Source organism: Gymnoscopelus braueri, assembly GCF_963280865.1.
Source record: "Gymnoscopelus braueri genome assembly, chromosome: 2".
Classification (NCBI taxonomy): domain Eukaryota; kingdom Metazoa; phylum Chordata; class Actinopteri; order Myctophiformes; family Myctophidae; genus Gymnoscopelus; species Gymnoscopelus braueri.
Genome location: NC_137604.1, coordinates 17,310,041 through 17,337,982, shown reverse-complemented (window position 1 = coordinate 17,337,982; position 27,942 = coordinate 17,310,041). Strand labels below are relative to the sequence as shown.

Sequence of the window (27,942 nt, the reverse complement as noted above, 5' to 3'; positions counted from 1 at the left end):
ACCTCAAAGTTGTGTCTGTCTGTGTGGGTGTGTGTGTGTGAGGGGGTTTGATATCAGCAGTGTGTGTTTGTGTGTTTGTGTCTGTGTCCTCATTGGATATTAAAAAGTGGCGGTCATGATGGGAGTAACAGGGAGGTTAGAGGGACAGAACAATGGGTCTAATACATTACAAGCTCTATGAGGAGTAGAAGGAGATAAGGTGTGTGTGCGTGTGTGTGTGTGTGTGTGCGTGCGTGTGCATGTGCGTGCGTGCACTGATAGTCTCGCATGGGGCCCTATTCTATACTGCTTTGATGGGGGACAGGTGTAGTATAGAAATGTTGATTGGTCCAACTGTAGTCTTGAATGATTGATTGAATTTATTTGGTGAGAACAGGAAAGAGCACATCAGCACTTCCACACATACAGCAGACACAATATCACAGAGGTTAAGTACACAATAAAGCCCTAAGGCTTATTTCCATTGTGGTCCATTATGGTGAAGCTGCAATGTCACTGGCATTGCTGAGGGCCAAAAACATAAATGACACTCGATCTCTGTCCCTTTGACAGTGCATTTATTAGCTGATCATTTACATCAATGGATATAGAACACATACACACCACAGGCTACAGTGTAGGACACATGGCTTTGGGCTTCATGGGATTTACAGACCAAGAAATGCAGTCAAGGTCGCCATCCACAGTAGTGCTGCTTCAGTGTCGAGCCTCACTCATCACATACTGGGAGAGTTTAATTTGCCACCCCGGCGAAGTAGTTTTTACTGTACATCAGAATTTTAAATTTGCAGTTGTTAGGAAGGCAAACGGGCTGTTCCCTCATACGCATGGGGGAAAAAAATGTGCCAAAGGATACTGACCACCTTCATTCCCCTCAACCATCCACAACTGCTGTTCTCCGTAAGCGAAGTCTTCGGCCTCGCGTACCGGAAACAGCCGAGCTCATGGATCGGACATTTAAAAATAAATCCGGCAATAGGTTGTACCATGATTCAACAACAGAACATAAGATCCATCACTTATTTCAGATATGCCCACAGTGGTTTTGTTTTGAAAACATTTGTCTTTCAGTGGCAGACCTGACGTGAGAGACAACACCACTGCCAGTCATCAAAATGGTAAATAAGTAGAATTTAAACATCCTAAAATGCCAGAAGACACTCTTAAAACGATGGTTGGTTATCTGAAAAAGTGGCGTGTGGTCTACACACAACTTCATCAGAATGGTGCAGAATGTGGCTGGTGGCCAGTATTTGCACCCTGCACATGGCCAAGTTGAAAAGACAGAAGCAGTTTGAGAATAATAGCACTGATAATGTAAAGTTACACAGCTACCTCATACGTCGTAGTGACTACAATTATACAGTACGCTTGTTAAGTTCAATGTCCAAATGGACCGGGACTAACCCCTTTGACAAGTGTGCACTGTGCAGTGAATTGAAGCGTTCAGAATTATGGCCACATTAGCTGTAATGTCAATGTTACACACATCACCTGAAAGTCCACAACCTGTACGTATATAATAATGTCTTTGACTCCCAACACATAAAAGAAAACCTTCAAATGTATTTCACATTGTGTGGTCCCTCATCAAACAGATTCAATTGGTCTCAAGATCAAACTTATTCCACCACACAAACAAGATGACTCAGACCCTTTAAAAAAAAACTTTTACAGTACACTGAAACATAAAACACTTCATGGCTTTAAAAAATAAAACATTGCACACCAAAAATAAAACCGTAGCCTTTGTTGTAAACATGGATATACTTATTCACATTTTGTTCAAGTTTGTTCCTCTAAATAGATGATCAATACATTAAGTCTGGTGGTGATTCCATTTCTTGATCGGTCTAAAAGGCAGCAATTCACATTCCTATGCAACTTCTGTGACTTGGGTCCTTATTGGCAACCTTTTAAAGCCCAAACATTTTCTAATTTGTCTTTGGCTACAAGGTTGGAGCAACAATATCGCTGCCAACTGTTAAAGTAGAATGATTCTGTTTCTGACAATAGAAAAGCAATGAATACAAATAATTGCATTGTAAAAAAAAAAGGAAATCTAGGTCTTAGCCATCAAAAATGTAATTACCTTTTTGTTTTAGAGCTTTGACTTAGGATGTGTCCAGAAGTAGTTGCAAGGGAAGAGATGATTTAAAACTTGACTGCCAGCAAAAGGTTATCTTGATCTAACACTAGCAAAGGGCTGGAACCTAATAGCGCTAGTCAAACACCATCATTAAACTCTCAGCATCACATCATTTCTATTAAAAACAATTTACACTCTCGGTTGTGTGTTAATTTCAGGGGCCGATCACACCGGACAATGTTTCAGCCTCTGCTCCGTGGGCATCATTTTGCAGTCGTTATCAACGTGAATAAAGCGTTTTGTCTAGAGACAATTTCTGTATGATCACGGCGATTGCATTCATGAACATAGAGTGCATAAATCCAGTACTGTTGCTACAACAGCTGCGTGTCTCAGAAAAGGATTTTGCGGACATGATTTTGACACTGGACTGTAGTATCGAGGAACGACTGACTAGTGCTTTAAACTAATATGCATCTAAAAATGAAGTAAAAAACAAAAAAAACAGGCCTGTGTTGATGGCGCACATACCTGATATGGCGTACGTGTCTGAGCTTTGAGAGCCTGCTTATCATATGTAATAAAATTAAACCTAGTGTCCACATTCTGGGGCAAACAATCGGAGAACATAGCGGCCCTTGTGTCACTGCCCACTACATTTGAATGCTTAAATAGAAAACTATCATCCTTTAACCATCCCTAGAGTCCCTTTTCTGGGCATGTCATAATAGGCAAACATTTGGCAAAAATAGCCGATCTAGAAGCTCACATTGCCATCACATCACTGTGATCTTGTAGATCGGCGATTTTCAGCATAGAGATTTAGTGTAGAGGGAAAAAAGGAGGGAGTATAGAGCCCTGGGGACTCCGGTCAACGAAGTATATACAGTTGGGTTTAAGTGGTTAAGATGCAGTCCAATGGGTGCTGTACACATGGTTTAAAGCAAAAATAAATGCTCATAACTGAAAACCTTTGTTAGGCCAAGTACCAATCTGTGATTTCCTAAACAAATAGCATAATATGTAGAATTATTATGCTTTGTTCTAAGTTCTACATTCCAGTTGAAGAAATCGCAGATTGAGGCTTTTAACCTTTGCTTTTATAAAATATCCGAGACCATTAGAGTTTTTGGAAGACGCATTCTATAGCTAGTTTACCAATTCAAACACTCTTTTCAATCTACAGTACAAGCAATCTCCAATCTACAAGCTCATAGCATGGCACCAAGTGCCGCACGACGAGCTTGTAGATCTGCTATTTTTGAAAAATCTTGAACATTTGTGCAAATCTTTGAATACATATATTTTTTGAAACAAACATTTTTACTCAAATCTTTGATTCTGGGGGTCCCTGGAACAGCATATTTTGATGGGGATCGGTGGCAAAACATATGACTTTGGCTGGTCCTTGATATGAAAAAGTTTGAGCACCAGTGATATGGCAACAATAGTTTTTCAGAAAAATGAAGACATCGTGTTGAGACATTTGACAGTTACAAATGTTCGCCTTAAAATATATATATATTCAAAGATTTGCACAGATTTTCAAGATTTTTCAAAAATAGCAGATCTACAAGCTCATATGAGCTTGTAGATCTGCTATTTTTGAATAGCCCAAAGCCCTGAAATGACACAGGTGCGTTCCCGGTCTTAATGGGTTAATCCATGTATACATAAAACCCCTAAAAGTACATTTGCTCTTGTACGCTAAACTCCTTTCTCTCTCCAACCATCACTCTTCAGCAAGACAATACAGTACATTACAGTCACTGTCGAGCAGAAACCTTGTCATATGTCAAATTGTTATGTTTTTTTCCCCAGTAAATTAATGGCCTACTTCATCACACTACAGTGCCACACAAAAGTAGCAAAAATAGCCCACGCTCACAATGCGTCACTGACTCACTATGCGACACGTTGTGAGCTTGTAGACTATGGCTATTGTATGGCTATTTCTTTGCTACTTTTGGGTGCTTGCATCTGCTATAAAAATTTAAAGAAATCAGCATTTTAAGTGAAGGTGGTTAAATGTGCCTTGTGGGTTTTATACATTTTGAACCAAAGAAAAGTATTAACAAGAGCGTGTGACTAAATCATAACTACACTGGATCCATTGGAACACAGGTTCTTTTTTTCCCATTTCATGAAAAGCTTCCACCCGACGGCATCGATAGCCAAGTTCCTTGCTCATATACAATAACGTTAGTGTGAACAGGCCAGGACTGAGCAATGAAGTTAGAATGATACTAAAACCGACTACCATTCCATTCTTATCAACAGTCATTCCTTTTAAACAGTAAACTCAGCAGCCAGGATTAGTCCCTTAAGAGTCGGCCATACCAGCCTTGACAAAAAAGGATAGTAATTTTGTGTTTAAAAACAAAAAAAGCCAGATACCCTCATTTTGATACTTCCAAGTTAAAGTAGCACTTCACCCATTTTCAACCGTATCTTCATATAATTGATTTGGTCCTCACTAATGTTCATCATAAGATGACACGATTTCCATCTACTCACTCTGCGTCTCATTGCGGCGCTGTGGATGATGTCACTGGCTAACAGTGACATCATCGATGGGCATTCCAAGCCAACAGAAACTACAGCCTTTCGCTTCCTGGAAAGTTAGCATGCTGAAATAAAAGCCATTGTTCTTGGATTAATAAAAAATATAAAACAAGTGTGTTTGACCAAACCTGCGTACCAATGATGTCACTGGTAGGCAGGTTCTGTACTGTCCACAGCCCCCCTCTGAGACGCTGAGTGAATAGACAGAAATGCTGTCACCTTATAATGAGCATTAGTGAGGACCAATTATATGAAGATAAGGTTGAAAATGGGTGAAGTGCTCCTTTACATACATTTGAACACTTTTTGAATAGGAGTAGGTGAGTTGCGTCCTCCACCCTCTCCCTGGGTTTCCAACCAGACATAATGTGTTTGATTTCCATTCAGGCAACAGTGAGGGCAGCCTCGTCCGAGTCCGGGTCCTTGCCATAGTCCCCACCGCTAGACGAACGGCTGCAGAGGTCGGCCACGCCCGACTCGTGGTCACTGCAGGTCGAGAGGTCATCGGGGTCGCGACCCTTGATTGGGGCAGACGACCCCAAAGGCAGGGTCAGAACCGGGTCCTTGGTCAGAGTCTTCCGATTGGTTGATCCAGAAGTGAAGGTGTTGCAATAGTTCTGTGCCGGGCTGGTGATTGGATATATATAGGAAGTGGGCGGGTCCGGCCCGCAGTATCTTAGATGCAATTGGCTAGTCTTCCTCCTCGGAACCTCGACCTTCTGCCACGTGATTGGTTTCCTGGTCAGGGCTGCTATCCTCTGCAGTTAAGGAAGAAAGGAAGGAAGGAAGGAAGGATGGATGTTAGAACAAAATTACTTCCTAGGAAACAAATATTTAACTGTGTTGTTTATCAGTAATGTGAAAAGTGTGCATTATATATATATATATATATATATATATATATATATATGTTGCTGTAGGGGTGAACCTTGTATCTCTCAGTTAGCCTTTTAGCACATAAACGAACGCAAAGAAAGCTTAACCCATTAAATCCGGGAAAGCATCTATGTCCTTTTAGATTTTAGCTATATTTTAACCACTTTAACCATTATTATATACTTTGGCTATTCAAAAATAGCAGCTCATAGCGCACCACGAGCTTGTAGATCTGCTATTTTAGAAAAATCTTGAAAATGTGTGCAAATCTTTGAATATATATATTACATTTGTAACTCAAATCTTTGCTTCTGGGGGTCCCTGGAACAAAATGTTTTGGGATGGGGTCCGCTTAATTTTGGGGGTCCTTCACATAGTTTGAGCACCACTGATATAGCAACATACGTTTTTCACAAAACTGTTTTAGATTTAGACGACATTTTTTGAATCGGCATCAGGTCTTAATGGGTTGATCTGCCAACAGATAACACCACAAAACCCAAAACGGTGAGTGTTTTCAAGACAAATATCAACTTCATGTTGATTTTACTATTTGAAGATCTGGATTGGGATCCTTCTTTCTTCCACAGAAAATGTCTAAATCAACATGAGGTTGATATTTGTGTTTAAAACACCTCGTACTGGATTTTGTGATGTTGCATATTGGCAGAATCAGCTGTGTGACTTTGAGAGAGATTTTTCAATACAATGGAAGTCGATGGGGCGATTCTTTTTTTGGAATCTTACCGGTAATTTATAATCAACTGTGCAACGTAGCGATACATTCATGTAACTACAGGTATAACATAAACCTCTACCAAAGTGTCCTATTGCTTTAACTGTTGCACCCTTACATCCTATTCATATTTATATTCATTATTCATATCTGAGGATGACATCAGGGATCCTATTGAAGCATGTCATGTTGATGTGGGTGTGTGGGGTTCAGAGTGTAGATGGGGCGTTGAGGGGTGAGTGGGGAGTCATGTCTTTGTGTGTTGTATGCCTTGTCTGGAGGCCGGGGGGTGGTGGTGGGCGGTTCCTCCTGGCGGTACCTCCTGGTGATTGGTCAGCTCCTCCTCCAGCTGCTGCGACTCCTCCCTCACGGCGGACAGGCAGTCGGCGGGCGACTGCGACTGGCGAGGCGGAGGGGGGCGAGGAGGGGGTTTCTGTTTCTCCATGTGGTTATAAAGACCCTTCCACATCCTGAGAGGAGAGGAGAGGAGAGGAGAGGAGAGGAGAGGAGAGGAGAGGAGAGGAGAGGAGAGGAGAGGAGAGGAGAGAGAAGGGGAATAGGAAGGGAACAAGTACATTTCTCACATACTGTTTTGGCATACTAAATAATAGTAAGCCAAATAGTAAAGTGTGGCATTTCTGACGCAGTGTTAAGAGTTGTGTCAGTGTAAACATGGTATCAGTGTGTTCCCCAATGTATTCAATGCATTGACTCACTTAAAGCAGAAGGGAGAGGTGTTGGGTCTCAGCACGCCCTGTGTCTGGCTCTGCTCAGCCTTGTACAGGGGGTTGGTGTACTGTCCCCTGTCCTTCCACAGCTGACTCCACACCGAGTGACTCCGCTCATGAAGCCTGAGCACCACAGACGCACGCACACACACACACACACACACACACACACACACACACACACACACACACACACACACACACACACACACACACACACACACACACACACACACACACACACACACACACACACACACTTCTGGTTAACCACTTTTAACTCTATATCCTTAGTTGACCGGGGTCCACCAGGGGTCTATATACTAGGTACACTAGTATTTCCCTCTACACCAAATCTCTTCACCCAAAATAGCCAATATACAAGTTCACAACCACACAAATCTAGACAGGCAGACAGACTATTTTGAGCATGTCATTATAGGTGAAGACTTCTACAAACACACAACATGGTCCATTGTGAGCTGTTTTCATTACTTTAGCGTGACACTGTCATACGACAAAGTATAAAATATTCTGGGGGGTCCCTGGCACAAACTCTTTTCATATGGGGGTCCCCGGCCAAATACCTCCAATTTGGAGGGCCTTGGCATGAAAATGTTGGAGAACCACTGAAATAGGGTCTTCAATTATGCAAAAACAAAAAAACATTAAAAAAATGTAATATGGAGAAGATATAAGGTTCCTGCCAAACATCGACAATGTAGAAAATGAAGGTACATACTGTACATGTCTTCCCTTACCTCATGTCGAGCCGCTCCTTCTGACTGTTGCCCAGGAAGGTGCCATACTGGCAGGAGTAGACATGTGTGTGTATGGCGATGAGGAAGCGCTCGTTAAACTCAAAGGCACAGGGGAACTGCTCCGACAGCTGCCACACACACTCCAGGAACTGGTCCATGACCGGAGACACCTCCTTGGGATCGCCGTCCAGGTGGGCATACCTACAAGGAGAAGGGAAACACGTTGGCATACGGCTCACCGGGTTTGCTCACTAAATGATTATCTGTGGCATATCGTTGTTGTGTTTCTTCGTAAATTAATGCCCTGCTTGATCATACTACAGCATCACACAAACACGATAGCATCAAAAGTAGCAGATCCGCAAGCTCGAAACGCGGCGCGAAACGATGCGTTTTGAGCTTGTAGATCTGCTACTTTTGAATTTGAATCCTCAAAAGTAACAGTTTTGGACATGGACAGGACAGGTTTCCGCCCGACAGAGACGATATGTTACAGTATATGCACAGCACGCATGTGCGTTGTAAATGGCATTATCATACTAGACATACATATGAATATATGTACAAGTTAAAATAGAGTGCACATATAAATAAATAAAATATATTATTAGCATACTGGTTTTAGTATGCTCTCTAGACAGACAGACAGGCAATATGATTCTGTGAAGGTTGGGGCGCAATTGTGAAACCATTGCAACAAGGCTGTCTGTCTGTCTGCATAAATAATTATGTCACAACTATGTGAGAACTCCAGGTTGCCTTGTTCTTCTTTATGAAATGTGCTCTACAAATAAAGATTGATTGAGTGACTGATTGATGGATTGATGCTGTTTGACATTGACATTGTAACAAGTGGAGATCTTGTGGTTACATCCAGTACATGGCAGATGGTGTGCTAGAGATGCACTCGAGATCTTTCTCAATAGCACCCTCATTAACACTGGAAACTATGTCATTTGATTCACTCCAAGGCAATAGCAATCCACAACACCCACGAACGTTACTACAGCCCACGAGTAATGCACAGTTTCAGGTCTTTAAATACTGAAACCTACAGCTCTACCTGTCAAACCAAACCAGCCATCTTGATTCATTCACTGATGCAGTGCTTGCTTCAAACGTCATGATTCACGTGATTATTCAATATACAATTATCTAGTGTGTTTGGTGCATGCCTCAAAGATACATCATTGAACATAACTAGTGACTAGTCATGCAGTATTGTGGTTTCATAAAAACGTCTGCAATGTTTTAAATATTGATCTCTGCTGAGTCTGACCAAATGCCACTGTATAATTTGATGTAAGTAACTCAAATTAAATTAAATTAAATTAAATTAAATCAAATCAAATCACAAGAGCTGTTTGGTAGACATTTATTTAAATAAAAAAATATTCTTCCAGGTATACATTTCTTTACGGATCTATATGTTCATTAGACCATTACAATTGTTACAGCCCAGTAATAACACAACACGCTCTGCAATAAGACTGTCAATCACACATTCAGTCATGTTATCATGAAAATCCATCACCTCACAATGAAAACAACTATGACTTACTGACTTCAAATCTTTTTCTAAAGTCAGACATCATTTGGAATGCAATCCCATTACACATCAGAAACAGTATCCCAGTCTCCCAGCTCATTTCAGCGACTATATAAAAAATAACAATGTTTTGGAGTTATTTCATTGTATGTATAATAGATGAAAAAAAAATGAGGAAAAAAAAAGAGAAAAAGAAAAAAAATAGTTTGTGAAGTACCCTGAGTCCTTAACATTATTGTATTGTGATAATTACATTTATACTAACCGAAACTAAACATAATTAATTATTATTATTATAATCATGACATTATTTTTTGCATTACTATTATTGATCATAGACAATTGATAATAGAATAGAAAAAACAATAGATAAGATTCACAATGACAAGACATATCTGGTCGCCAAACAAGGAATGGAGACGACCTGGACGCTCTAGCATGCCGAACTGAGAGATACAAGAAATCACCAATACCATACATATGCAGACTGGATTTTCGATTTGTGTTTTAGGTTATTAGAGTTTTAGATAGGCAATTGCATTTTTTTAGATTTTAAGTTTTATATTGTAATCAGCAAAATAATTCAGTGTTTTTAATGGCACCTGTCTTTTTAAACATCTGTGATCATGCTGAAAGCTGAATAAAATAAATAAATAAAAAATAAAATAAATATGAATCATCATCACCATATGGATATGTTGATGACATCACAGATCAAAGTGTGGCTTTAGGTCTTATTCCTGTTGATCGTCCTAAACGTATGTCAATTTGGGGGTTCATGATATGGAGAAGTTTGAGAACCACTGTCCTAGACCAGCAATTCTCAACATGTGGGTTGGGATCCCCAACGGGGTCACCCCATGATTTTTGGGGGGTCCTCAGAGGACAGTGAAGTGACAATTTAAGGACTTTTTTAATACAAAAGATTACTGCATCAAAAGTAATCAACAAACTATACTATAACAAAATTACAAATATTGGCTAAAATGTCAAATTATATAAGAAAGAAGCAAAAACATAGCTTGTCGATCTGCTATTTTCACAATATTTATCTGTGGAACCGAGTCAAACAAACTTGAATGCCTCAACTCCTACAACTTTAAGTGCTAGTCAGGGTGGGGGGTGCCCAGTTCAAATGATGATTATTTCAGGGGGTCACAGCCTGAAAAGGTTGAGAACCACTATCCTAGACCACAATGCAATCATATAGATTCTAAAATTCAATGTCTTATCATCATCATCACGTCTAACTATGTTGTTCCAGAGTTACACTGACCTTCCTTGGTAAAATCATCAGAGGAATAGGGTCACTATAAATGAATGGAAACAGTGTGTCAGTGAAAGTGTGCGTGAAGGTGTGTATGCATTGGTCAGTATCAGGGTCAGAGAATGACAGCTTTCCTCCGTTCCAGTCCAGCTGAACTCGTACCCTCCTGGGTTTCTGCTGCACTGAGAGATCAGTCGCTGGCTCTGATGAGGATTTTGCTGTGTATTTACCTTTATCTAACCTTATTCTCCAGAACGGACCCATTCTGGTTCCCTTCCTCTCAAAAGGACTCTGCCCACACACCCAGTGTCCAGTTCGTATCGTCTCCGACCTCAACATCCCAGCTGTGAGTCCCTGAGCTCAAGCCACTCAGATCCCAGGACACAGCCATAGTGCACAAACCTCTCTGCGTTGTCAGGAAGCTGTTGTCTTCCTCCACCTCTCACACTGGTCAGATCATCAGACAGGAGGAGCTCTGGATGGGGCGGTGTTGGGGTCCAGAATGACAGGAGTGTGGGAGACAACGTGCTTCATCTTGTCCCAGACTCTGAAGGTCAGGTTGTCCAGGCGTTTGGCCACGTCTATCAGTGCTCCTCTCCTGAGACCTGAGGCTGTGGGTCCTGCAGTGTGAGCTGGACTCTTTCCACTGTGGCCTTGACGTTGCGCAATGACACGACGTGTCCAGCTCTCGGCTCCGCCTCTATGGCTCTGACCGTGTTTGAAAGAGTTGATATGTCTCTGTTCAGACCCGTACTCTTCTCCTTCATCGTCTGGTCTCTTCTGCTGGTCTTCCTCCATCAGTGCAGCAATCTCGGCCTTCTCTTCCTTTTTTAGGAGCTTCTTAAACTGTTTCTTAATCTGCTTCTATGTGTTCTGGGTCTGAACCTTAATGTGCTCTGCTGTTTGGTCACAGTTTGTTTTAACTTTATTAAAGAAAATCAGTTTCTCCCGTAAGATCTTCAGTGGTTTCTGGTCTTCCTCCTTGTTGTGATCCAGTGCAGCGTGTTCTCTCCGATGTCTCTCCTGTATGACGGCCTCGCACAGGTTCTTCAGAACCAGGTTACAGGGTGGATCACCCACTGAATGTATTTTCTTACAAACTGGACACTCCTTTATTTTCTTCTCTCTCCACCATCTCTGCAGACAGGCTTTACAGAAGCTGTGGCTACATGCCAGGAGAATAGGATCTTTAAAGATGTCACAGCACACAGAAAGAGACAACTTGGAAGCCATTTTGTCTCTGAATGAAGCTACAGACGCTCAAGACAGGATATCAGCCGTGGTAACACTCCTCCGAAAGGTTTTCTGAATGACTTTCACTTCCTGGTTCTTGTTAAGGCCCCATTAAGCTGACACAGTCAGCAGCAGGTTCAAGTCGTCTGGGTCAGTATTTCCTCCTGTAGCCGTGGAAAGACAGTCCCTTCTCCCTCCCTGTGTGTATGGTCTGAAGGGGTGTGTGTGTGTGTGTGTGTGTGTGTGTGTGTGTGTGTGTGTGTGTGTGTGTGTGTGTGTGTGTGTGTGTGTGTGTGTGTGTGTGTGTGTGTGTGTGTGTGTGTGTGTGTGTGTGTGTGTGTGTGTGTGTGTGTGTGTGTGTGTGTGTGTGTGTGCTCTTGAGTGACTGACCTGTGGGAGAACTTGTGTCCAAAGGAGACCCAGTCTCTCTCTATCAACACCTAGAGAACAGGGGAGGGTGACAAGGAGGAAGAACCAGACAAGAAAAGGAGAGGAAGAGGAAGGCAGAAAGAGTCATGGTTAAGTAAGCAGCGCAGGTGGTGAGGGATAAAATCAGAGATCCGATGAAGTGCACCGGTTGTTAACTCGTCACTATGAGAGTTATAGTGCTAGAATTTCAAATCTGTGAAGGTCAACCTTCATCGAGAGATCAGACTGCGTGTGTTAGCAAACTACAGGAAGGAGTCTGTTGATGAAAGACTGGGATGAAAGAAACTCACATCACCAAAGATATTGAGATGGTAACCAAGGGACTTAGGCAAAAAAATAAAATATTGGAATCAATGTACACTAAAGCAGTATCTAGAACTTTTCCAAAATGATGCACATGAACATGATTGGTAACTCACAAAAAAACATGGTCTGATTTATGCAAATGAGGCTAGTTGCAAAACCGGATATGTGTTTATCTTTTGCTAGCTTTCTTTGGCCCAATGTTTTTATCGTTGTCCATCACGACACGCATGCACAAAAACAGGCACAACTCATAACTTTAGGTGGTGTTTATGCATTACAATAACACCAATAGCCCAAACAGCCCTATTTGTGAAAGAGACATACAGTAGGAAACCTTTAGATACAGATATATTAGGCTGAATGTGAGACCCTACCACTGACAACCCAGCAAAACTCAAATAGTTTAACATTATAACAGACATATTGTCTAATGTGACTTGTCAGGTAGGACTGCATGTAATAACAGCAACATGTACTTTTTTAATTGTTGCAGATTCATCAGTTAGCCTAACTTGGTCCAGATCTCTATTACTTTAGGTAGGGTTCTAATAAATGCAGTTGTCCTAGCAGCACTGTAGTATGAAACACAGGACTATACTGCATATAGGGGTAAAGAGATCTTGATCTAAGCTTCAAGAATAAAAAATATAATAAATAAGAGGGAGTAGATAGGAAGTAACGTAGAGGCATGAGTGTGTTGTGTGCGTGCACCAGTGCTTTCCCTATATCTACCTCTATCCCTACACAACATTCACAATCATTGTTTAATGTGTGCCAGTTCGTTTTCCCTACAACACAATATGCTTAGGCAAATTATTACATGACCTGGCTCCATGCATGTGTGTATGTTTGTCTGTACAGTAAGTGTATGTGCAACTGTGTGTGTGTGTGTGTGTGTGTGTGTGTGTGTGTGTGTGTGTGTGTGTGTGTGTGTGTGTGTGTGTGTGTGTGTGTGTGTGTGTGTGTGTGTGTGTGTGTGTGTGTGTGTGTGTGTGTGTGTGTGTGTGTGTGTGTGTGTGTGTGTAGAACTTACCATGAGTCCTTTCATGGTTCTGTAGTAAGGGTCCAGCAGCACACTGGCTAGAGAGCAGGCTTGGGCTGTTCGGTCCCAACCATCTGAACAGTGAACCAACACACTGATGCCCTCGTCAGCCACCGCCTGGACACACACGCACACACACACGCACACACACAGAATCAACTTTATTGTCACATCACAGGTTTACCGGTGTAAAATTAGTTTTTGTGCAAGCTCCATCGTTTTTTGTTGTTTTCAGGAAAAGAAAAGAAGAGGGGGGGGGGGGACAGGAAGAGCAAGGAGAAAAATAAATTAAAACATAAAGACACCCACTTTAATGAGGGAGAGGTGTGTGTGTGTGTGTGTATCTGGACTTCAGCCCTTGCGGAGAAAAGAGAGTTTTTGCTGTCTGGTCCTCACTTTTTAGAGGACTGTTTTAGAGCCAGGGCTTAGCTTTGGGATTAGACTAAACTTTAGGAGCTTGAGAATTACTGTAGTCATTAGCCAGTGGAAATCAATTGACGGTCCTCTCAAGTATAGTAAGACAAGTGTGTGTGTGTGTGTGTGTGTGTGTTTTGTGTTTGTTCCTAAAAAAGGGCACATTTGGGGACAAATGTTGGACATGAATCCAGTTGTTTGGGGTTAGATTTGACTGCAGTTAGGGTTTGGGTTGGAATTAGGAGATCTTATGGAATGAAAGTCAACGCAATGCTCCCAAAAGGTTGCAAAACCAACGTGCGTGCGTGCGTGTGTGGGGTACAGACCCTGGCTATAAAAACCCCAGCATCCACAATGGCTTTGATGTGTTTAAGCCATCCAGAGTTCTCCAGACCCCACAGGAAGTCAGTCATCGACGGAGTCCGCAGCTCGCCCACTGCATGGAGAGAGAGAGAGAGCGAGAGAGAGAGAGAGAGAGAGAGCGAGAGCAAGAGAGAGAGCAAGAGAGTGAGAGAGAGTAGGGTAATACCAACCAGTTGATATGATGTGTGCGTGCACACACACGCACGCACGCACACACACAGTCTTCTTACCATCAATGATTTTCTGTTGACTACTCCTCATTACATGGATATTCTCAATGCCGATGAAGTGCAGTTTGATGTTGGTGTAGTGGTCTTCACTCTCATAGCCTTTACCTGCTGCCCGGTTAGCCATGGCATTCAGCTATGCACACACACACACACACACACACACACACACACACAGCAGAATGTTTGGTCAATAACAGCAGCAGTCGCTGGGTAGAAATGTGTGTGTATGTGCATCTGCATCTGTGTCAGTGTGCAATATGCTTCTTTTTTTTTGCACATTTATGCTTTTGTGTGTATGTACAGTATACTTATTGTATGTTAAGTGTTTGCATATGTGTTTGTGTTGTGCAAGTTTGTGCAGCATATACTGTATGTATGTACACAGTAAAATACTATGTAAAAATAGGTTAATTTAACTGAGAATGTACAAATGTATCCAAACGGACAAATACATTTGGATACATTTGAACACTCTCAGAGTTAAATTCAAGCTGCAATCCATAACTTTGAACGCAGATCTCTCCCATGAAAGACCACATGTGTCCCACTGAGCTATAAGTTTATGCATTTATGAACTTCAGGCAGTACCACTTAGTCAACCAGTAGGTGTCCTTTCTGACACCAGGGTCTAAATGTCTCAATGGACGAGTACTGAGATCGCCTCCAACCACTGCAGATGTGCAGTACAGAATTGTATTAACATACTCTAAGATTCAGATTGTTAAAATGGCGTGTGTGTGTGTGTGTGTGTGTGTGTGTGTGTGTGTGTGTGTGTGTGTGTGTGTGTGTGTGTGTGTGTGTGTGTGTGTGTGTGTGTGTGTGTGTGTGTGTGCGTGCGTGTGTTACCTTAGGTCTTGTGTCCACGACATAGATATAGTCACTACCAGGGTTGGACTTCATCACTGCCTGTAGCATCTGTTCATCCTCTTGACATCGACCACTGAACCCTGACAGAGGCTGGCTGCACCGACACACTGCAGCCTGTCATACACACATACAAGATAAGAAGATACATATCGTTGCTGTCGGGAAACCTCTTATCTTCATATCCTTTTTGTGTTTTTTCGTAAATCAAAGCCCTACTTGATCATATTACATCGTCACACAAAAGCATCAAAAGTAGCAGATCCGCAACCACGAAAACGGCGGGTATTGAGCTTGTCAATCTGCTACTCTTGCCGTTTTGGAATTTGAATCCTGAAAATTAACAGTTGTGGACATATGAGGTTTCCACCCCGACAGAGACAATATCAATTTCATCATCATCATCATATTCATAACCCTTTACACAGGCTGGCTGCACCTGCACACTGCAGCCTGTCATACACACATAAAAAAAAAACTGCCACATAATACATAAATCTGGATGGAAATCAGTTTGTATATGGAGACTGGCCACAAATGATGTGTTTTGTTTACAGCCTGATACACACTGAGGAAGGCTTGATGCCGAAACGTGTCCGTCTATGCCCGTGCGTTAATTAAAAGCTGTGCACCCGTCAAATTGTATTTGAATGGACTGAGTGTGCTCGTGTTTCTACTTTTTTGCTCACACAGCCTTATCAGAATGTTGGGAGCCTAAAAGAAGGCACAAATATTATTTAGCCTATTTTTTTTTTATATATTTTTTACTCATATGTATATATTTTTCAAATACTGTTTAAAATGTGTTTATTTTCTGTTAGTGGTGTGGTGATTTCATTCATTCAAGGAAAGTTGCATACTCTCGTCCACACCAAGGTAGATAAACAACGGCTGTGAATGGAGCACCTGCTGGTTAATAGTGTGTGTGGTTATATAGTGTGTGTGTGTGTGTGTGTGTGTGTGTGTGTGTGTGTGTGTGTGTGTGTGTGTGTGTGTGTGTGTGTGTGTGTGCGTGTGCGTGTGTGTGTGTGTGTGTGACTGACCAGGGTGTCCTGGTGAAAGTAGGACAGAGCAGGGAAGCGTCCGCGGCTCCTGAACTTGGAGCTTCCTACGATGATGGCAGGTGTGGCTGACTTAGGAACAAACAACTCTGCTGCATACGTATCACACACCTAGTACACAGAGAGAAGGGGGGTAGAGAGAGAGAGAAAAGAGAGGGGGAGAGATAGTGGAGGGAGAGAAAAAGAGAGAGCAGAATTGGAGAGAAAGATGGAAAGAGAAAGGGGGGAGAGAGGAGAGAAACAAGGCAGAGAGACAGAGAGATATAGACAGGGAGAACACGAGAGGAGAGAGACGGCAAATAAGTGTCTTCCTACAGTATAATACCATTAATAAAGCAAATACTGGAATACAGTGTACAGTAACACTAATGTAATGTCATTTAACAATGAGATATTCAATATTGTCCTCTATGTTCTGAGCTTTCGTGATTGATTGAATGAATCCATGGCACAATGGCAGGTTACAAGCAGCATCGTGACACATTGTGAGCTTAGAGATATTTTGTTGTGCAACACAGGCGTACGACGTGTATAAATGTAACTTAACCTTTTCCACCCAGTCTCTCTGGAACTCACTCCCCAACCCATATCAAAACAGCCCCATTCTTCTCTCCTTTTAAAACGGCCCTCAAAACCCACCTCTCTAGAATAGCCTTCCCCACCTAATTCAGTGTTTTTTTACCTGTCTATAGTTTACAGTTTTAGTCTTCTTCTCTAGCCCCCAATTCGTTTTGCTTTTTTTTTGTTTTGTTGCTTTGATAAAGTTGTTTAGATTTTTCTTCTAATGTGTCTTTGAGTACCTAGAAAAGCACAAAAAAAAGAGAATTTTCACCTAAAAGCCCAAAATAGGGACGCTAGGGTTAATGTGGTTAAATGAACACTCAGCATTTTGCTGTGTACAGACACTAGTAGCTGATAAGTGAGACCTGGCAGGAGCCAGAGAGACATGGTTTCTTATCTTATCTGTGACCTTGTAAATCTTGCAGCAGCACAAGGCAAACAGCACCAGCTACAGTATACAGGAACAACTTTCTTTCTCACGAAAGACAGCAATGCACCAAGTTAAATTAAATATGAACAAATAAACAGATTTTCACGGTGTGGCTCTGTAGGAGGCGAGCCGTCTAGACATGGGTCTGTCTGTGTGTGTATTGAATGTGTTTATCTGGAGATAACCTCGCAAACCGCTGGACCAATCAGTGTCACATTTCTTGTGCACACTGCCAGTAGGCCAAATAATTACAACATTATACTTCTTAGGTGGCTGACATCATAGACTGCCCACATGAAGTTTGAGATCCATGCCATTATTAACCCCAAATCATGTTTTCTTTCTTACATACATTTTTTTTGGTTTGTTATTTATTTCTTTAACTAACGCAAATGCAACACACAAACATTCTGTGGACACAGGACTGTAATGTTCGGATATAAAAGCGTGGCGCAAAAGCACGAAGCTAAAAAGAAAAAATTGGGCATGTCCAAGGTTATGAGTGGTTACTGTCTGTCACTCAAGTCTAAAGATCTAAGATGAAAACGATGTACAGTAAGTAAACAATGACATCAGACTGACCCTGTACTCGCTGTTGGCTGCCGTGGCGACCCACAGGTTGTTGGGTACTCCCATCCTCCTGTAGTCAGCTGACAGGTCCAAGAAGCTCCATGACTCCCCTCTCTCGTCCTTGTTGACGTTGGGGTTGAAGGACAGACAGTGCAGCTCACTGTACTTCTCTGTGGATGGATGGGCAGAATGAAAGAACATGAGGTGAGGAGGAGAGGAGAGGAGAGGAGAGGATTTTTTTCAATTCCCAGCTTATGGTGCTTAACTCATTCACTGCCACTGACGTAATAAACGTAATTATTCCCGTTTACCAATACTGCCACTGAAGTAAAAAACGTTTTTTTCAATTTGACCCAAAGACCAAGGAGATATGATTTTTCGAAGATCTAGACTCCTATCCACTTCCTTGTTAACTTATAACTTCTGTATCTCGGCTCCTGAGTCCTTTTTTTTTTCAATGAAAAATCTCTGGCAGTGGGCAAACGAGGCCAGCAATAATTCAGGCAGTGAATGAGTTAACCATTAAGACAATTAATATCCTTTAAAATGTGTGAGCGCACGCACACACACACACACACACACACACACACACACACACACACACACACACACACACACACACACACACACACACACACACACACACACACACACACACACACACACACACACACACACACACACACACACACACACACACACACACACACACACACGCTGGTGAATAATGTACAGTACATTCATACCATAGTCACATGTATGCACACACACATCTTGTCATGCCAGTCTGGTGAGGGAGCAGTCTCTTTCTCCTCTCTCTCTCTCTCCCTCCCACACACACACACCTGGTCGTGACAGCCTGGTAAGGGAGGAGTGCACGTCCATGCAGTCTCTCTCCTGTGGAATGAGGAGCTGGATGACCCGGAAGTTCTTACAACGCAGGACCAGCTGACTTCCTGTGGGCGTGGTCGGTGGCCGCTCCGCACTGCTCACCATGCTGTGTAACACCTGATGACACACACACACACACACACACACACACACACACACACACACACACACACACACACACACACACACACACACACACACACACACACACACACACACACACACACACACACACACACACACACACACACACACACACACACACACACACACACACACACACACACACACACACACTGTTGTTACTGGGCCTTTAAGAAAGTGCTATTACATTAGCAAACAATGGCAGTCTTAAAGGAGCATACCAGCCTTTTTGACACACAGGTCCTTTTAGGATTTCATTCCTCAAAACAGTTTTTCCCCTTATTGAGATATATATATATATATATCGACTTATTCATGCCCATATACTGTATGGAGCTCTCTGCATCTGTCAGTCCTTGTCCCTTTTATGCCCATATTTGGATATCGCTGATGATCAGTATATGCCCATATAAGGGCATGCCCACTTTTGTGCCCACATATGGAGCCGACTGATTTGTTTGCGCGTGATGCCATGACGAGTGACACATTGAGGTTAGACAACACACTCCATATTTGGGCGTAGCTGGCCATGGTTTGTTTAGTTATTAGTTATTAGTATTAGTTATTATTAGATTATTGGTTTATGTCGGTAGCGCTGTCACCTCACAGCTAGAAGGTCCTGGGTTCGATTCCCGCTGGGGACGCTGTGGGCGCTGTGGGCGTGTTCTCTCCTGTGGGGGCGCCTGATGGAGGGGAAAGGAACTGGTTGGAATAACGTGTTCCTTCCACGCGCTAAGTCTAACCAGGGAACCTCCCCCCTGTCAGGTGATAAGAAGCGGCTTGCTAGCTCTCATACAATGAAGGAGGCATGAGCTCGGCTCTAGGCTCTCCCATGGCTGGCAGAGGGAGTGTAGCGCCCAGGATTACCTAGACAATTGGCACTGGGTGAAAGAATGGGTTACAGAATTGTGGGATAAAAAATTAAAAAAAAAAAAGATTATTGGTTTACATATGTATTACTTAATTATATTAAAATGTTTTATGCATTTGATGTATTATGTGTATTATGATGTATTATCTTGTGTCCTTGCTTACTATAAATCGCTCTGGATTAAGAGCGTCTGCTAAATGCCTAAACTGTAAACTGTTTATGGTTATGTTGTCATAGTGACGAGGCCGTGGCCCTGCCCTCCCATTAGCCAATTTTAATATAGGATGAAAGGGAAGTGAGTAGAACCAGGCAATAAGGAAGTGATAGACTCACGCTGGTGTGTTGCCTGACAGTTTGACTAGTTAGCCTGTCAGTTTTATGTCAGATTGTGTTTTCCATGAGAATGTTATGCGTTGCCTATCATGGATTTCTCTTCTGTGCTCTCATTCTGAAGAGCTGAACGTCGCTCGTCACGTCGGATTGCCGTGGTGCTTCTGTGATATTTGGACTTCATGCACAGGCACACACACATACAAACAAACTCTTTTTTTCATTGTTTGTCTCCGGAATCGAAAGCCACTAACGTCAATAACTTTTTTGCATAATACAAGCCTATCTTGTGATATGAATGCAGATCCATTGAAGATGACTGCATTGTGTAAGTTGTGTATGTGAGAGAGTGTGTGTAATAGGTCTTGTGATCTACAATATCAGTTTACCGTTGCTATAGAAATGTCAAAAAACGCTTGATGGGGAAACTGTGTAACTTTTGAAAATGCTGACTACTTTATGGGTTATTTGACAGGACGTGTAAGTGCACTTTACTTAAATACACCTATCATACAGCCCATTTCATCAGAGAGGTCACAGGCAAAGGTTATCAGGACAGAGCCAGGATCCAGTGCCTTGCTCAAGGGCATTGATTAGTGGACAGACGTAATACCAGGCCCCTTCCAGCAAATGCACCCTTGTGTTTGTGCCAGGGACTGTGCACAAACCCTTGAACCCCAAAAGCAGACTTAAAAATCAATGAGCAAGCATGAACCACTTTCAACCTGGTGTCTATTTTGGCATGTCATTAAAGGTGAAAATGTTCAAAATCTTCTCCCATTTAAAAAAAAACGATCACATCCTTGCAAAAAATAGCCGATCTACAAGCTGAATGCATTGTCACGATGCAACGTCTTGTGAACTTGTAGATCAGTTATGTTCACACCACGACACCATCATACGGCAAAGTATAAAATAGGGCTTAAAGGAGTTCACCCAAAAAATGACTTATTTTCTATCAATTACACACCCCATGAAGCCTTGATTTCATGGATTTATTTTAGTTTTTGTGGCATTCCTAAGACAATAATTTGATGACCGTGTGTATTTCCGGTAGGAGACACAGATAATCTACTTTGTGTCTCCTACCGGATACATTCAAATTATTAGCTAAGGAATGCGACAAAAACTAAAAAGAATCCATGGATTCAAGGCTTCATAGGGTGTGCAATTGATAGAAAATAAGTAATTTTTTTGGGTGAACTCCTCCTTTAAATGGTTCATTGTGATATATGCACCCAAAATGGTTCCCACTAGAAACAAGCTACTTGTCACTTGTCAGTAACTGTTTTTTATGAATTAATTAATTAACGATATGTTGAGGCTATTATATCAGAACAGACTGTAAACCGAATCCTGTGTTGCAACTCTACTTCCCCAGACCAATTACACATCAATTACACACCCCATGAAGCCTTGATTTCATGGATTTATTTTAGTTTTTGTGGCATTCCTAAGACAATAATTTGATGACCGTGTGTATTTCCGGTAGGAGACACAGATAATCTACTTTGTGTCTCCTACCGGATACATTCAAATTATTAGCTAAGGAATGCGACAAAAACTAAAAAGAATCCATGGATTCAAGGCTTCATAGGGTGTGCAATTGATAGAAAATAAGTAATTTTTTTGGGTGAACTCCCCCTTTAAGTGGTTCATTGTGATATATGCACCCAAAATGGTTCCCACTAGAAACAAGCTACTTGTCACTTGTCAGTAACTGTTTTTTATGAATTAATTAATTAACGATATGTTGAGGCTATTATATCAGAACAGACTGTAAACCGAATCCTGTGTTGCAACTCTACTTCCCCAGACCTAATCTAGTAAAAAAGACACGTTTAGTGAAATTTGACTCCTCTAAATGCCTTTTGTATCTGCAGAGGAGATGCTACACTCATCCACTGCGATGGTGGATGTAGTCGTTGTCCTACCCTCTGACTGATAAAGTTTAGTTCTACACACACACACACATTTACATCAGCCACTGTTATTATCCAGATCTGACTGTACAATAAGCAATCAAATAGGGGTTTAATAGTGCCTTGCAGTGGGAAATGCAACTGTTACCGCTGTAACAGTTGCATTTAACACAGGCTAAAAAGAGATGAATTTGTTGAATTATTTTGTAAATTTAAAAATAGGTTTAACTAAATCATTTTAATATCTCAGTCAAAACATATATATTTTTTCACACAGTACATGTCATTAAATATATATATATATATATATATATATATATATATATATATATATATATATATATATACACAAACGAAAATATGAGAGATTGGAAACTTTTTGCTTGCACCAGGTGAAATGTGTATCAGTGCTACAAAGGGGCTCAATAGCAGCACATAGAGCAGGTGACAAACATATACAGTAGATGGCTATAACATGCAGATAAGCAACACGCTTCTAGCTTAGCAGTCTTCCTAAGGCAGCTGACAGCTGGGACATCTGTCTCTCCCTTCTCACTGCTCTGACACGTCCCTAGCCTCTTCTCCCTCCTGGCTCCCAAGCTGTGGAATGACCTCCCCAGCTCAGTCACGACTACACTCACTCACTCCCCATTTTCCACCAGTCTGAAAACTCCTCTTCAGACTGTACCTCACGCCCCAGCCCTCCTATTTCCTTGTAACACTTCTTGTTTGCAAAATAATTGCGATTATCTCAAATAATTGAGATTAGGTGATTATGTAATAATTGTGACCGGCCTAGTATATGGTTTTCTTGACCACAGATGCTAAGAATGTTATTTAGGTAGCATGTTAGTTGAGATAGATACAGTACTAGATTCTAGATTCTTTGCACTCTACTTACAAGCCCATTTACCCTGTTTGATAACTAGGGTTCATGATATTTAATCCTATCTTGCACTTTCTAAGTTGCTCAGAGTCTGGACAAGAGTGTCTGTTTAATGCCTAAAATGTCAAAATGTCATGTTTTGTTGCACTAATAAAAGTGCTTTATGTTTTGGTTTTTTTCATTTTGTTTTGTTGTTGTTTGTCAAGCAAAGAGCTTCCGATCACTTGCATTTTGCATTAACATTTTTACATCTATCATATTGGACAAATCAATATTTTGCCCAGACAACTATAGGGTTCATGCAACTACTTACTGAATGCACTATCCATGCTTATTGTAAAGCATTGTGCTACTACCCATTTTAGTACAATGAAAAATACAACATTCCACATGACAATTTCAAAACACTGAAAATTAAATGTTGATATATTTAGCGGGAATTGCTGATTGTGTAACACCAACCATGTTGCACAGATAATTGATCAAGGATGCCTGTACACTACACTATACCATCGATCATCACTATCAAAGCCCTCAAAACTTTGCAAATGAATGGGGTTTTCAGTGTAGACTATTGATAGAGAAAGCGTATCCGTTCTCACATTGAGAAGATTCTGCTTTTGGCAGCCGGCAGGCATTACAGTGGACTAATCAGACAGGTTTGTTTAGGTTATTCTCTATGCTGTCCTGAAACAGGACATCAGTACAGTAGTTGGGTCAGCCAGAATATAAACTGGATTTATACTTATAGTGCCGGTGTCGCACACCACTTGTACTGTAGTCTCGAGAGCCATCCTCTTTGGAGATGGTATGGTCTAGATCAGTGTTTCCCAAACACTGAGTCGGCACCCCATTGGGTCGCGAGTAAAAAATATATATTTTTCAGTTTTCTACAATTTTTTAATAATATTTTTAGTAGTGAAAATAGCCAATCTACATCTGTAGATCTGCTATTGTCAATAGTTTGGGGCCCGGGAGACATCACATTTCTCTTTTCGGTCTCAAGCTAAAAAGTTTGGGAACCACTGGTCTAGACAGAGAATAGACTCCTCAAACACCACTGTAGCTGGAGTCAGTGCATTCACAAACTTAGTCTTGTGTTCACCGTCAATGAGTCAGCTCTATGATTGGTCTCTGGATTTCATACTTTTTGAATATACTTCATTTACCCTTGAAGGGAAGTCCAGTATGCTCATATAACCCTCTGAGATACTCACATCCAGTACACGTTTCCCCAGTGGGGGTCAGGCATGCATGATAGGTTGGCAACCATGTACTAGTTCCTCCAGAACACAGGCATGTGTCCTGCTCAAGGGCATTTTTCACACATAGGATGTTGCAGTGCAGGTTTTGCTGGTGTGGGAGAATCCTGCCACTGTGCCACCATTACACATAATCATTAAGAGCCTCAGTTCACTGGTGTAAAGCTTTGGGACACATTACCACCCTGAGATTGAGATTTGATGCAGCATAAAAGGGGTGTGTGGCATCGATGAATAAAATAAATCCAATCGATCAAATGAGCAGAAATAACATAACTTACCCCATGGTTAAAATGGTCACCCACTGATCACAACAATAATAATAATAATAATAATAATAATAATAATAATAATAGTAGTAGATTGAGTTTGCATAGCTTTTCTCATCTGCCAAAACAAATCTCAAAGCTTCTTCACAAATAAGAGATGACGGTAAAAGAACATCTACTGTATAATAAAGTTAAAAATAAATAAAAAATACAGAACCTATTTCATGCCTTGTCGTACGATGGTGTCGCATGGCGAAAATAGCTGATCTACAAGCTCACAAAGTGTTGCATCACGATACGTTGTGACTTATGACTACAATAAAAAAAATATATATTTTTTTTTTTACAATTATGAGGGTTTGTGGGTGGTGATGAGGTCACTGAGGTAGCCCATTTAAGGTTTTATAGGTCAGGAGGAGGACTTTGAAATGGATCCGGTAGTGGACTGGGACGTGTTGGACGTGTATGGGGGTTATATGGGTTGACCTATTTGAACTGGTGAGGACTCTGGCGGTGCTGTTCTGGATGAGTTTTAGACAGTTGATAGATTTGACTGGGAGACAGGAGAGGAGTGCACTGACATCAATCAATTTGGGAGAAGATTAGTGCACCGCACGGACCACTTTTTATCTGTTGTCACACCAATGTAGAGCACAGTGTGCTGCTGTTTAACGTGGTTTTTAACACTTGAAGCCACTGCTGCTTACCCAGGTCTCCTTGCGTGTCTCTGGGTTGTTCTCTACAAAGATGGTGTGTGTGGCAGAGAGGTACAGAGTCCCCACACTGGGCTTCCTCTGACCTGAGGAACGGTCCAGCAAACGCACATTTTCCACCTGGAAGAGAGAGAGAGAGAGAGAGAGAGAGACAGACAGACAGACAGACAGACAGACAGACAGACAGACAGACAGACAGACAGACACAGATATGTTAAAACATTTCAAGGCCAGTAGGCAGATGGGGTCATGTGGGTCAACATAAAGGGGACAAAGCGGATAAAATCAACATTACGATGTATCTTAGGCTTGACCTACTTGACCTTTTTGACTGGTACATGCACTGATTCACTCTCATCATGTGCGTAAGCATACAGATATGCTTGTGACATCGACACGGTCACTCTCTGGATAAGAGCCTCTGCTAAAGGCCTAAATTGTATTGTGTACTCATATCATACTCTGTTTCTTTCTTTTTCTTCTTTTTTTTTTGAAAAAAAATTTTTTTATCCCCCTTTTCTCCCCAATTTAGTCGTTGCGGCAATTAATTCCTTGCCACACACATTTCTGTGTTGTCACTGCTGTTGTATCCTACAGACTCACCTGCCAGTGAGGAGCCACCACCGGGAGGATGTAGGGCCTACTTCTCCAGCCGAAGTAACACTCCCTGCTGACAGGTGCCGCCCCGGCCCGTGGGAATACATGCATGCAGTGACAAATGTCACCCTCCTCGCCCGGCTTCCCTCCCCTAAACACGGGCCTATTGTATTCACATAGACGCCCGACAAAGCCGGATGCACCACGGTGGATTTGAACCCACAACCTCCGTGGTGGTGGGCAGGGACTTTACCACTGCGCCACCCGAGCGCTACTCTGTTCCTTTCTGAACTATACTATCATATACTATACTAATTATTCTATGTGTGTAATTAATAAACTTCAGAGCTTTGTCGTGAGACTGAGATACTGCCAGGTGTCACCTTGTTCTCAGAGCTCGCCACTCAACTCAATCACCAGTCACCGAATGCAATAGGAGGAAAACTCTCCGGAGTCAGGACCGCGTCAGAGGCCTGCTTAATTCACAACACTCAACATGCTAAGAGTCGTGACTCAACAGAGACAAAGTGGTCCAATCACTTCTATAAACATCTGGCTGGAAATCACAGTCATTCAGCAGTATGCTCCTGTACACAGCCTGAAGCATGGATGGTCTGTGTGTATTATGTCTGCTAACAGCATGTAGGTAAACATGGATGCAGATTATATCATGTTACATAATGCATGAAGCTCACACTCTGCATGGAGGCTTGTGCATGCATTCTATAAGAGATGATGATGATGATCATGTTTACGTCCTGTATGCCTTTGCCAGGGTGGGTGGCAGACAAGAGGAAAATGGAGGGTAACCTCCAGCACAATGCAACGTCATGGTTGAAGCAGATGGTGACACACATAATTGCAGGGCAAAGTGGTGTCATTTTCATAGAGGTTATACACAATAATAGTTAATCATCAGCACCTATATGGCAGTAAAGCATTTAACACAATTGTGTAAAAATATTGCACTATGGTCATATGTACTTGCATCACACAGTCCATGCATGGCACTGAGCATCATCATCATCATCATCATGAGAGAGAAAGAGAGAGAGAGAGAGAGAGAGATGCTCCTAAAATCGTTCACAAGGTTGAATGCGGGTCAGAGAACTTAATGCACCATAAACATTATGAGAGATTATGAAGAAAAGAGGTGGATTATGAGGAGGAAGGGCATCAATTGGAAGTGCCTACCTTGGGCGTTCGGATGTGCTCCATCACTGACAAATTAACCCGAGCCTCCAGTCAAAATGGTGCTTGGAGGAGGAGAGGAATGATAATCCGATCCTATGCGTTTCTGCTGTTTTATTATTATTACCCGGTGTTACAATAATGATGATCGCAAACCCATCAGCGACACGATGTCGACAAACGAGCTGTACTTTGAAGTGCAGTGTAGAATCCGTTCCATCATCATGTCGGTGTCTGTGTGTGTGTACTGGATGTATGTGTGTGTATAATGTGTGTGTGTATGTGTGTGTGTGTGTGTGTGTGTGTGTGTGTGGCACAGCCACTGTGACGCTCACAACAACACACGGCTCCTTCGTTGAGGAGGATTTACCCTGGAACAGCGCATGCGCACACTGCATGTTCCGTAGGGCGACGAAAAGAAGCGACACGGTCGTACCACAACCTATACATGAGGCTTGAGAAACTCAGCTCAGCTTTATAATAGTCTATCTAATGTATTATTACATTCCATGGACCATGTTCATGTATTATGTTTCCCTTCATTATGAGACTGTTAACCCTCCTTTTTTTTCTACTTCTGTGTTTTATATTTGTGAGGATATTAAATTTTGGTGTTATTTTTCATGTTGATGAATTGAACACATGGACCCCAATGGAAACAAGACCGCAAGGACTTTTTGGTGTTATCCTTTTAGACCAAGTGTTTGACTGTACTCATGCTGTTTTGCATTTTTGTCTAATAAAATATTTAATCAATCAATCAAGAGCGAAGCCCTATTGAAATTGCAAAGA

At 41.8% G+C, this 27,942-nt stretch overlaps 1 protein-coding gene and 1 long non-coding RNA gene across 3 annotated transcripts; both read right to left on the bottom strand.

Annotated features, from left to right (window-relative positions):
• Positions 1–540: 540 nt before the first annotated feature.
• Positions 541–3,666, bottom strand: LOC308073563. The gene is made up of 2 exons (XR_013932008.1): positions 3,409–3,666; positions 541–3,378 (listed from the first exon to the last, which is right to left on the bottom strand). It is a non-coding gene; the product is annotated as an uncharacterized lncRNA (long non-coding RNA).
• A 10-nt stretch (positions 3,667–3,676) lies between these two features.
• mtmr7b (myotubularin related protein 7b) lies at positions 3,677–27,355 on the bottom strand. 2 transcript variants are annotated; one of them, XM_080412419.1, is made up of 14 exons: positions 27,154–27,355; positions 25,357–25,482; positions 18,920–19,082; positions 18,087–18,244; positions 16,496–16,624; positions 15,435–15,569; positions 14,589–14,721; positions 14,322–14,431; positions 13,573–13,698; positions 12,195–12,244; positions 7,756–7,956; positions 6,983–7,117; positions 6,586–6,736; positions 3,677–5,412 (listed from the first exon to the last, which is right to left on the bottom strand). In XM_080412419.1, exons 1-14 carry the CDS (start codon positions 27,175–27,177, stop codon positions 5,038–5,040), a joined length of 2,016 nt encoding a protein of 671 aa, XP_080268545.1. In that variant the 5' UTR covers positions 27,178–27,355; the 3' UTR covers positions 3,677–5,037. The 2 variants fall into 2 exon arrangements, with proteins under 2 accessions (XP_080268545.1, XP_080268546.1); XM_080412420.1 differs by having other exon boundaries at positions 5,217–5,412; positions 6,537–6,736.
• Between the last annotated feature and the right edge of the window lie 587 nt (positions 27,356–27,942).

Bases quoted from the DNA above. Each gene is read 5' to 3' on its own strand.
- mtmr7b (XM_080412419.1), bottom strand. From the start codon at position 27,177: ATGGAGCACATCCGAACGCCCAAG. The intron at 18,245-18,919 runs GTGTGTGTGTGT...ATCCATCCACAG, and splicing joins TACCAGGCTGTCACGACCAG to AGAAGTACAGTGAGCTGCAC. The intron at 13,699-14,321 runs GTCTGTACCCCA...GTGTGTGTCCAG, and splicing joins CTGGGGTTTTTATAGCCAGG to GCGGTGGCTGACGAGGGCAT.